Here is a 12,416-nt window from a genome sequence, read left to right as displayed (position 1 = left end):
GAGGGGAGGGAAAGGGAGGGGAAGGGAGGGGAAGGGAGGGGAGGGGAAGGGAGGGGAGGGGAAGGGAGGGGAAGGGAGGGGAAGGGAGGGGAGGGGAAGGGAGGGGAAGGGAGGGGAAGGGAGGGGAGGGGAAGGGAGGGGAAGGGAGGGGAGGGGAAGGGAGGGGAAGGCAGGGGTCCATAACTGGGGAAAAAGGAGAGCTGCCTAAAATCTGCCCCATGTACTAGCCTCACTCAACCATTGGAGCCCTTTGCTTTGAGGTGGGCTGTCACAGGAAGTTCTGCAACAGTGTTTTGGGGCACAGTTCTAAGAATGTGCAGGACTTTCTGAAAACACCCAAGCAGAACAGTGTTGACTCTTATGAGTAGAACAGGATAAATATCTCAGGCTACTGCCATATTTAGATCAACTCTCCTTCAACATTATCCTTCCTTTGCCCTCATTAGTTCCATGCTCTACAAGAAACCTTTTGATTACCAATCCGGTTTATCAAGAAAATTGGTATCAGAAGTGAATACTGTGATAATGGTCACAAAAATTTCACACATAGAAATTCATTCTCATTATAAACTAGTAAATCGGCCTTCTGGTTTATTGATGAATCTGTGAGTGTGGTGCAGGCATGCCTTGTTTCATTGTGCTTTACCTTATTGTGCTTTGCAGATATTGCAGTTTTTACAAATTGAAGGTCTGTGGCAACCCTGCATCTAGCAAGTCTATCAGCACCATTTTTCCAACAGTATGTCCTCACTTCATGTCTCTGTGTCTACATTTTGGTAATTCTCACAATATTTCAAACTTTTTCATTATTATTATATCCATGATGGTGATATGTGATCAGTAATCTTTGATATTACTAATGTAATTGTGTTGGGGCACCACAAACCGCACCCACATAACACAACAATCAGTAAGTGTGTGTTCTGACTGCCCCTCAGACTGGCCATTTCTGCATCTCTCTCTCGCTCTCTCCTTGGATCTCACTATTCCCTGAGACACACAATATTGAAATTAGGCCAATTAATAACCCTACAATGGCTTCTAAGTGTTCAAGTGAAAGGAAGAGTCACATGTCTCTCACTTTAAATTAGAAACTAGAAATGATTAAATTTAGTGAGGAAAGCAGGTTGAAAGCCAAGATAAGCCACGCACTAGGCCTTTTGCACTAGTCAGCCAAGTTGTGAGTGGAAAGAAAAATCTCTTGAAGGAAATTAAAAGTGCTACTCCTACGGTGAACACACAAATGATAAGAAGGCAAAACAGCCTTATTGCTGATATGGAGAAAGATTGAGTGGTCTGAATAGAAAATCAAACCAACACAACATTCCCTTTAGCCAAAATCTAATCTGGAGCAAGGCCCTAACTCTCTTCAGTTCTATGAAGGCTAAGAGGGGTGAGGAAGCTGCAGAAGAAAAGTTAGAAACTAGCAGAGGTTGGTTCATGAGGTTAAAGGAAAGAAGTCATCTCCATCACATAAAAGTGCAAAGTGAAGCAGCAAGGGCTGATGTAGAAGCTGCAGCAAGTTATCCAGAAGATCTAGCTAAGATCATTGATGAACGTGATTTTCAATGTAGATTTCAATGTAGATTCAGCAGACTTTCAATGTAGATAAACAGCCTTATATTGGAAGAGGATGCCATGGATGACTTTCATTACTAAAAAGGAAAAGCCAATGCCTAGCTTCAAAGCTTCAAAGGACAGACTAACTCTTTTTAGGGGCTAATGCAGCTTGTGGTTTTAAGTTGAAGCTAATGCTTACTTACCATTCTGAAAATCCTAAGACTCTTAAGAATTAAGCTGAATGTGTTCTGTCTGAGGTCTAAAAAAGAAAAAACAAAGCCTGGATGACAGCACATCTCTTTACAGCATGGTTTATTAAATATGTTAAGCTCACTGTTGATACCTACTGCTCAGGAAAGAAAGATTCCTTTCAAAATATTACTACTCACTGACAATACACTTAGTCAGGCAAGAGCTCTGATGGAGATGGACAGGAAGTTGAATGTTGTTTCCCTGCCTGCTAGCACAACATCCATTCTGCAGCCCAAGTATTAAGGAGCCATTTTGACTTTCAAGCCTTATTATTTAATAAATACATTTTGTAAGGCTACAGCTGTCATAGATAGTGATTCCTCTGATGGATGTGGGGAAAATCAATAATAAACCTCATGAAAAGAATTCACCATTCTAGATGCCATTAAGAGCATTCATAATTCAACATTAATAGGAGTCAGGAAGAAGTTGATTTTAACCTTCACAGATGACTTTGAGGGGTTCAAGACTTCAGTGGAGAAAGTAACTGCAGATGTGGTGGAAATAGCAAGGGAACTAGAATTAGAAGTAGAGGCCGGGCGCGGTGGCTCATGCCTGTAATCCCAGCACTTTGGGAGGCCGAGGCAGGGGGATCACGAGGTCAGGAGATCCAGACCATCCTGGCTAACACGGTGAAACCCCGTCTCTACTAAAAGTACAAAAAATTATCTGGGCATGGTGGCAGGCGCCTGTAGTCCCAGCTACTCAGGAGGCTGAGGCAGAAGAATGGTGTGAACCTAGGAGGTGGAGCTTGCAGTGAGCCGAGATGGCGCCACTGCACTCCAGCCTGGGCGACAGAGCGAGACTCTGTCTCAAAAATAAATAAATAAAAAGAGCCTGAACATGTGACTGAATTGCTGCAATCTCAGGATAAAATTTGCATAGATGAGGAATTGCTTCTTATGGATGAGTAAACAAAGTGCTTTCTTGATCTGGCATCTACTCCTGGTGAAGATGCTGTGAACATTGTTGAAAGGACAGCAAAAGATTTAGAATATTTTATAAATTTAGTTGCTAAAGCAGTGGCAACAGGTTTTGAGAGGATTGACTCTAATTTTGAAGGAAGCCCTACTCTATGTAAAATGCTATCAAACAGCACTGCATGCTACAGAGAAATCTTTCATGAAAGGAAGAGTCAGTTGATGTGCCAAACTTCTTTGTTGTCTTCAAGAAATTGCCACGGCCACCCAATCTTCAGCAACCACCACCCTGATCTGATCAGTCAGCAGCTATCAACCCTGCACCAGCAAAAAGATTGTGAATTGCTGAAGGCTCAGATGATTGTTAGCATTTTTTTAGCAAGAAAGCATTTTTTCATTAAGGTATGTAAATAGTTTTCTTAAACACTGTGCTTTTGCATTATAATTGACTACATTACAATGTAAACACAACTTTTACATGCACTGGGAAACCATATAATTTGTATGACTTGCTTTATTGTGATATTTGTTGCATTATTTGTTTTGTCATATGGTCTGGAATTGAACCTGCAATATCCGCAAGTTATGCCTGATAGGTAAATCTCCAGTAGTCTGATCAATTTTAAATACCCAGACAAAATTGGGTCTCTGTAGCAGCAAAGCTGAGGATCAGGCCATGGCATATTGAACTATACTAAGGCTCTGCTATAAGACTTTGCCTAATCTCACCCCAGTTTTCCCCTCTCCCCTTGACCCTACTGCCACCAAGTATCTTATTCTGGATTTCTCTACTGAATGTGTCTATTTGTTATTTTATTATATTTATGCATTTTATTGTAAATGGCCTGAGATTCCTTTTAGAAATAACCAACTGTGGCAGAGCCTGCTGTTATCTCCCAGCATCCATTCTCTTCTTCTTCCTTCTGCCAATAGAATCTCTAAGTTTTGGCTGATCATATCGCCAGCAGGGAAAGATGATATTTCCCAGCTTCCCTTGCCCATGTGTGTCCATGTGACTAAGTTCTGGCCAATAGAATGTGAGTGATAATGATATATACAGAGGGAGGCTGCTTACCCTCCATTGCCACACACCCCTCCCCCACCATTTCCCCTTTCTAGTTGGTTGGATTGTAGACATGGTGGTAGTGAGCAGGCTTCTACCCTGTGGACAAGAGTAGCACCCTAGGGCATGGAAGAGCAATCAAAGGAACTTGGATTTCTAAACAACCTTGTAGACTAGAACCATCTCACACTTCTGGACTTTTTGGTGGAGAGAAACAAAACCCTTCTGTCTTGTTTAAGCCTCTGTTCATCTGGCTTTTGTTAAACTGGCTGAATCAATAACCCAAGCAATATGCATCTAAATATATGAATAAATGAAAAATGAATAATTTCTAAACCAATTCCTTGAGCTTCATGAGAAACGTGCCCATGACACCCAACAATAACCTGTTTGTATTATTCCCCCCAGCTAATTCATGAATGAGACATATACTTTACCTAACTTCCTGGCTGACTGAGTCATCACGTATGAATTTATTCCCATTGTCAATAATGATACTACTTGCACATAGAGTATAGACTAAAAACAAAGCACATAAATAGTTAGAACCAAAATATTAAATAAGTACTCCAACAGCAATCATTGTTCAATTAGCTACCAACAAAATTCTATTAATATCTTAATCCACATTTTAAAACCCTGTTTCTGACAAGTCAGTTAAGGCAAAAAGGCAGTTTTGTGGACATTGCCTGAACATACTACACGGGGCAGACATTAATTTTCAATCTGAACGAGGAAAACAATAGACTGGAGATTCTGTGCTAAGGACACTGAGGGAGGAGCTCTCCACAGTTGCCACTCCTGGCAGCAGTCATGCAAAGACAGCACAGTGGTAGCCATCCCAGGCATGGCTTGTGGAAACTGCAGGGTGGAGAGAAAGCCCAGCAACCGCAGGCGGTGGTGACTGTGGGCAGCAGAGGGATATGTGCCTGCCACCAGCATTTACTACGGCTGTACCAGAGGTTCTGAAGGAGAAGGCAGGAGCTGTGGTGAGGCCTGGAGAGGTGCTGTGTGGAAGCAGAAAGATAACCAACATTTGTAGGCCATGACTTTGCCATTTCTTAGCCATGTGACCGGGGGCCAGTTAATTTAACCATCACTCTGAGCCACAGCATCCTTCACTGAAAAGAGGAGTTAATAGTAATTTCTCCTCCAGTGTCTCGCACACTTAACTAATAACAATCACCTGAAGTGCTTGTTAAACATACTGACTCCCGCTGTGGGTTGTGATTCTATAGGTCTAGGGTGGAAGCAATGGGACTCTTAATACCAGACAGAACTAAGAAACACTGTAAAATGATGCCCAGGTGCTAGTTAACTTCTCATTGACTTGGTTTTAGGCCAATTCCTTGCATAAAAGAGAATTGAAGGAGCTGTAATGTTGATTATTTTACTTTTCTTTTGGAGCATGGAAAGAACCAAAGTCTTTGCAAAACCACTGGTTATTTGAACTCAAAATTAATGCCCAGATCAGGCCCGTGGATATAAAACCTCAGAAAAAAATGTGGTGAGGAATATGAATATTATACTCCATCAAAAATAGCACTTCCTGTTTGGGGAGTTAGGGCACCTGAGGTCTTTCCCTCTTCTGCTACATACAGAAAGCTACTCTTTGATTGGATTTCTCTACATGCAAGATGGAGACGTCAATAGTTGCTCCCAAAAAGAAGGTATTAAATAAATACTGCATTCCTTGGGCCTTTGGGACAGCAGTAAAATAGTAAAGAAGAGAAGTTCTGGGATGGAAATTGGACAATAGCGACAAACTCTGTACATCTACCTCCAGTACATCTACCTCCAGATTCCTTGGTAGATGAGTCAGTGCTCTTGAGCTCATATCATTCAAGAGGTTTTCCCCTCCCAGAAACAGATTTGGGGTTTATCTTATTAGAAGGTAATGAGAGGCTGATCCTGGAGATTTCTAGCAGCTTCTGGAAACTTCTCTAGCTAGCTCACAGTGCTGTCACAAATGACAAAGTACACGGCCAGCAGTTGCACTGGGCTCTTTGAATCTTGCCTGGACTGTCAGATGCAGCCACCACCAGACTCCCCAGAAATCCACCAGCTAACCCATGGGGAAAGGCTTTGAGAAAGAGTGGAAAGGAAATCAAGTTTTGTTTTGTGCTACAGATAATGGAGTCTTTGCCCAGAATTTTTCGAGAAATAAATTTTTTTAAATTAGCCCTAAAGACATAAATCTAACTAGACCCTTAATTTAAAAATGTATAAAATATTTCTTATCTTGGTATACTTACCTAGCATTTCAGTTTTTGTTCTAAGAACTATAAGGATTAGAATGCTCTTGACAAGAGTATTTTTTTTTCATGCTTTCTGGCAGCTATTGAAAAATAGTATTTGTACTCGGGCCTGGTGGCTCACGTCTGTAATCCCAGCACTTTGAGTGGAGGCCGAGATGGGCAGATCACCTGAGGCCAGGAGTTCGAGACCAGCCTGGTCAACATGGCGAAACCCTGTCTCTACTAAAAATACCAATGATAATAATAATAATAATCCAGATGTGGTTGTGCACACCTGTAATCCCAGCTACTTGGGAGGCTGAAGCATGAGAATTGCTTAAACCTGAGAGGCTGAGGTTGAAGTGAGCCAAGATCGTACCATTGCACTCCAGCCTGGGCGACAGAGCAAGATCTTGTCTCAAAAAAAAAAGAAAAGAAAAGAAAAGAAAATAGCATTTGTGTGTTCAATAACATTTATTGAGCATTTATTAAGTGTCTGGTATTTTATTGAGCATGATGTCAATTCTCAACTGAAAGTTGAAGCTCAGCAAGGCTGGGGAACATCCTCAAGATCACCCAGCCTGTGAATGGTGGAGTCCAGATCAGAGCCCCAGTGTATCTAATACCACATCCATAACTACTCCATGACTTGGTCCCTTTCACATTCTCAACATAAATAACATTCTGCTCTGTTCCTTTCTACTTAAAAGAATGCATTTTAAAAATCTAATTCAAAGCTGGTGAACTTTATTACTGGGTTCTCTGACAAGTGGGCAAGATAAGTAAAAATGACAAATATGAATAATCATGAGATATGATCTTTCCTACCATTTGTGGTACTTCTACTTTTTGTTCAGCAAGATTATAAATATCAGGAGCCAAGAGTAAATTAAAAACTCCTTTAATTCCAGACCACGTGATTACAACTCCCCATCGCCAATTATATTCATAATTTGAATGCATCAAAATAGGGCTCACTAACAAAATAGTAAGCAACCTGTGGAGAGGGAAACATTAAAAATAAATCACACCTTGTTTATTAACGTTATTCATAGTTGAAAGCATGTACTAAATACTAAATTCAATATAAAAATTTTCAGGAAAGAAAAAAATGCAATTTATTATTAAGTCCTTCCAATTTTCTCAGACTAACCAAATCTACTATTTAAATTTTGCACATGACACTCAAGTCTTGAAAAATAATGCTAGAACTTCTAAACAAATATAAGGAATTATCATCAACACTACTGTATAATGTTTGGATTTGGGTAGTAAATTCTCACAGGGAAGCCTCTTCTAAGAATGCTGACAAGCTCATCTACTCCTGAAAAGCCACACATGACTGGATTCAAAATTACAATGGGGGCATGTGCAGATCATGACTCAAATGTAAAATTATTTTAGACACATTAATAAACTTAACCCAACCAAATGTCTATTGAGCTCCCACAAGAATCAGAAGCTAAATGTCACACAAATAATTTTAATTTGCACTTTCTTGCTCTCCAGATTACTTTTCTATAGGAGTGCCAAAATTTAAAATCTATCATTAAGGGACTGGCCCTGAGAGAATATCAATCCTGTACTTCAGATAATTTAGAACAAATGAAATTTCAGCAAAAGTGAAAGCAGATGTGTTCTTAGCCTCAAAAAAATATTGTGTATCAGTTGATCAGCTATAATTGCACAAGTCAATTTACAGAATTCCAGTCATTGAGAAACAGAAAATCTACAATTACCACCTATAATGTATAAAATTATTTGGGCAAACTCCTCTGCCTTGCATGCGAGCCTTTTGCAACGTGACTCTCACCAACATTTTCAGCCTTACTAAATAACCTTTCCCTAAAACATCAGAGTCCAACCAAAATAGAAACAACTTATGTCATTTCCTGATATCAAAAACAGGGAGGCAGAATAGCAAATACTCTGAAGTCAGCCTACCTGTGTTAAACCTAGGCTTGCCTTTTACTAACTGCATAACTACATAAGCAAGTTATTTAATCTCTCTGTGTCTCAGTTTCTTCATCTGTAAAATGAAGATGATAACAATTGTACTTGCCTCAAAGGATTATTGTGGTAATTCAGTTAAATGAGGCAATACTCAGGGCTTAGAATGACGCTTTGCGTGTGGTCAGCACTCAATACATAATCAACACATAATTATAACTATATATGATACATATGTATCCATACAAAATATTCAATCAGCAAAGCTTATTATGTTCTTGTATTCCGATCTCTTTATCTTGGCTCATTCTCTCTGAAATATTTTTCTCAAGTCTTTACAGAAAACCCCCACACACATCAAGGGCCGACTTAAGGATAATTCCCTCCATTAAAGCCTTTCCTCTGGTGACGTGGAACCATCAGTTCAGCAAGATCTCTGGCACTCACTGGCCATTTGACCTTGGAAAAGGTCCTTTGCTTTTCTGGGGTACGATATCTTCAAAACGTAGAAAATAACAGAGATAAATAGTTGGAGATGATAATTCTTATCTCCTAGTGTTGTTATGAAGATGAAAAGAGGTAATGGATGTATACCTGAGTCAAACAGTGTGCTAAAGCCATGTTTCTTTCTTTATGACCAATCTCAACTTACACATGAGCTCTCATGCCAGAACGAAATGTTAACTTTCAAATGGAATAACTTAGTCTTTTCTAGTTGAAAGATTCTTTGGGTATAACTTGATCTTGCCTATACAAACAGTCAATTCAAATTTCCCTATAAAGAGCAGTTTGTCCTGTTTTCCAAGATGCTCCCCCTGCCCTGCCTTCCCAAGACAGGGTCTGGAAATTCACATAACTCATGGCATCAGGGAAAGGCTTGCAGAGAACATCTATTGATTTAGGTGACTTGTGTTACTTGTGTTTGGCCTTTGGCCCCTGTTCTTGAGACATCTACTGGGAAGTATTCTTGGTCTATTTTTTTCAGCAAGGCCAGTGCATGGTAATTGCTCAGATGACCTGTCTCTTCTACCAACTAAATGACCACCACCACCACCCAGCACTGCAGATCCCTTGAGGTCTGCTGCCACTCCCATTCGACCCTAGGTTTGAATGGTCTCCCATGTAGCCCTCCGACTTGGGGTCACTTTGGTGACCCTTCTGGCAAACTCACCAAATATCTTCTGAATTCACCACAGAGGAGGAAAGAACTTCAGATTCTTTCCATGTCAGAAACAGATTAAGTAAGGATCAAAAGTACTATCTCAGGCCTATTGTCTACTTACCATTTCTGCTCAGTAGCCTTAGGCCCGTGTCACTCTAGGAGGCTGTATTTTCTCAGAGTTCCAAACCGGAGGTACAGGTGGGGATGTGATGGGAGTGGACAGTGTCCTCACCCTGGTCTCAACCCCCTATATAATCAGCAATGTTCTACTTCCCCTTCCTGTTTGTCATATCCTCCATTATCTTCACCATGGCATAAAAGAAAATTATGTAACCCGAATCTACCAAGCTTGTCTCTTGATATGAAAAAAGGATATTTTCAGAATTTAACAAAGTCTTCTCTTCTTCAGCAAAGCCTGGCGTTCAGAACCGTTGTCTCATTGTGTGGTCTCAAAAATATTCAGAAATCAAGAGCTACATATAAACTCTTTATTTTGGAATTTCATCATAAAATCTTAATCTTTTTTAGCTGAATAGAAGGAAGGTCATACATAAAGAACTATAATACGAAAAAGAAAACACATTCATGTATTGCGGAACAGCACTCTGTGGGTTCTTTTGGTGGGTGGGATATTGTGGTGTTCCACTTAGACATCCTTTTCGGGGCTGACAGCCCATCCTCCAACTGGTAGGAATTTGAGGATTTAAATGGGCCTGCATGGCTCTGCCTCTCACTGCACATTGCTCTGGGCTACAGGGACTTGCCCTCCTCAAAGTTGTTGCCTCTCAAGGGATAGCCCTTGGCCAATGACTGCATTATGAAGATACAAAGGCCTGTTCCCTTGTCTCAGTGTGGGATGACTCTGAAGGGCCCTTCCAGCTCCACAGTTTCCCAAAGCTCAGGGGAGCCTTGGATGAAACTGTGCTGTGGGTCAGCTTCTCCCCTTGCCCAATTCTGCCTTCCACACTTGCCCAATAAACCTTTTGCCAACAACTCTCCCAACTCTCCCAACCCTCCCTCTCAGATTCTGCTCCCAGGAAACCCAACCTATGACTCCTTCGAATTTGTAAGTCTAGCACAGGGCAGGCATTCCACAGAACCCCTCAGCTAGCTATGAAGCCTCATAACACGTTTCTTGTTCCTTTTCTTTCTTTCTTTCTTTCTTTCTTTCTTTCTTTCTTTCTTTCTTTCTTTCTTTCTTTCTTTCTCTTTCTTTCTTTCTTTCTTTCTTTCTTTCTTTCTTTCTTTCTTCTTTCTTTCTTTCTTTTCTTTCTTTTCTTTCTTTTTCTTTTCTTTCCTTCTGTCTTTCTTTCTTCTTTCTTTCTCTTTCTTTTTCTTTCTTTCTTTCCTTCTTTCTTTTTCTTTCTTTTTTATTTATTTATTTATTTTTTTAGACAGAGTCATGCTCTATAACCCAGGCTGGAGTGCAGTGGAGTGATCTTGGCTCACTGTAACCTCTGTCTCCTGGGTTCAAGAGATTCTCCTGCGTCAGCCTTCCGAGTAGCTGGGATTACAGGCATGTGCCACCGCGCCCAGCTAATCTTTGTATTTTAGTAGAAACAGGGTTTCACCATGTTGGCCAGGCTGGTCTTAAACTCTTGACCTCACATGATCCACCCACCTTGGCCTCCCAAAGTGCTGGGATTATATGTGTGAGCCACTGTGCCTGGCCCCATAACATATTTCTTAAGCCTCCTATATGAAGCTTATCTTTCCTTATGTCATAGTTATTTATATATTTATTTTATCCCCTCCAACTAGATTTTAAACTTCTTGAGGAGAGGTACTGTGTTTTATGCATCTCTGTGAACCTTGAGACTTCACACAGCAAGTCCTATTGTATTTACATGGTCACGGTCACTCCTTTTTAGAGAAAGAGACCTGGGGTTGCTGTTTGCCTGGGATGGAGCTGGGGGTAAGGGATGTCACCAGAGACCGGGGAAAAACATGTACCATATTGTTTGGCTTCCGAGCTGAAAGACTCCTTATTTTTAAGGCAAGTTTGCATAGCTATACAACCAAGACCTGGAAGTAGAATTAGCTGAATCAGCATCCTCTGACCTCAGACTAAAAAGTTGATAGGAGACAGTGTCTCTATTCTACCCTTAGTTCCAGCTCTTCACACTGGGGGAAACTGGTCAGAGAAATGTGGGGTCCTGCTGATGAATGGAGTATGGATGGGAAGTCTGACAGTCCCTCAGGAGTATGACTAACCTGAGGGACTTAGATACAACAGAGTCTGGACTAGAGCCCCTGTCCAGGCGACAGCCTTCAAGGACATCAGCAACTGGTCCCAGAACAGGCTTGACCAGATAAAATGAACATCACTGGTCCCTTCCATTGTCACCACCACCGGCCAATCACACATGAAAAGGATCAGCCACTCCCACCCATTCCCCCAAGGACTGACCAATCACATAAAGGACACACACACACACACACACACACACACACACACACGACTGTAACTAATCTAACAATCCTGAACTGACCTAGGAAGTCACTAGATTGGAATGAATTTACCTGATTGTATGTAAACTAAATCCACCAGGATCCAGCTCACAGCTATATAGTAAAGCCAGTTCTAGAAATAAAATTTCATTTTTTTGAGTACTAAAAATCTGGGCACTATTTTAATAGGAATTAAGTTATATGCCCATTACAACTCTATAGGGAAAAAAAATTCATTAAGGTCATCGTTCAAGTCAGAAACTAGCCCCTGCTCCCAATGACTATTGAAAAAAATCCAGAGCTCCCTAGAAGTGTTGACTGCAACATCAAAGAGGCCAAATTAATCTTTGTCAAGGTGGAAATCAATTATACTTGTTTTTTCTAATTTTGTACTTCATCAAAGTGAAATCCTGAGGTCTGAAATTTTTAAAATATCTTTTAATGAGTTTCATAATGTTTATTTTTCTGATTATCAAAAATGCAAGCAATCTCACAAATTGTAACTTTCGGTCTACCTTCAAAGATTATTAATTTTAAATATTCTTTAAACATTTTCTACATAGTGGAGCTTAACAGATTAGGAAAAATTTTCTATTAATCTTAAAAATATACCCATCAAGGGTAAGTGATTTTATAAATGGAAAGTGCAAGATTTTCTTGTCCATAATTCACACCCCTCGGGACCTTTGGATTCTTTCTAATTTTTCATCTCTATGAATACGACTACAATGAAAACACTTTGAAAAAATTCATCGTCCAGATTTTTTTTTAAATTTTAACAGCTTCATTGGTATACAGAAATCTGCACATATTTAGCATAT

At 40.3% G+C, this 12,416-nt stretch overlaps 1 protein-coding gene across 1 annotated transcript in view; it reads right to left on the bottom strand.

The window, feature by feature from the left end:
* Positions 1–12,416, bottom strand: part of SLC9C2 (solute carrier family 9 member C2 (putative)) — a 96,296-nt gene that overhangs the window by 48,033 nt on the left and 35,847 nt on the right. Inside the window, exons 9-10 of the mRNA XM_037985941.2 lie at positions 6,861–7,029; positions 4,233–4,314 (exon numbers count right to left, since the gene is read on the bottom strand). Of these exons, the coding sequence (XP_037841869.2) occupies positions 4,233–4,314; positions 6,861–7,029 (251 nt within the window). The remainder of the gene's footprint in view (positions 1–4,232; positions 4,315–6,860; positions 7,030–12,416) is intronic.

This window comes from Chlorocebus sabaeus, chromosome 25 (assembly GCF_047675955.1).
Source record: "Chlorocebus sabaeus isolate Y175 chromosome 25, mChlSab1.0.hap1, whole genome shotgun sequence".
Classification (NCBI taxonomy): Eukaryota; Metazoa; Chordata; class Mammalia; order Primates; family Cercopithecidae; genus Chlorocebus; species Chlorocebus sabaeus.
This window is presented reverse-complemented; position numbering and strand designations above follow the sequence as displayed.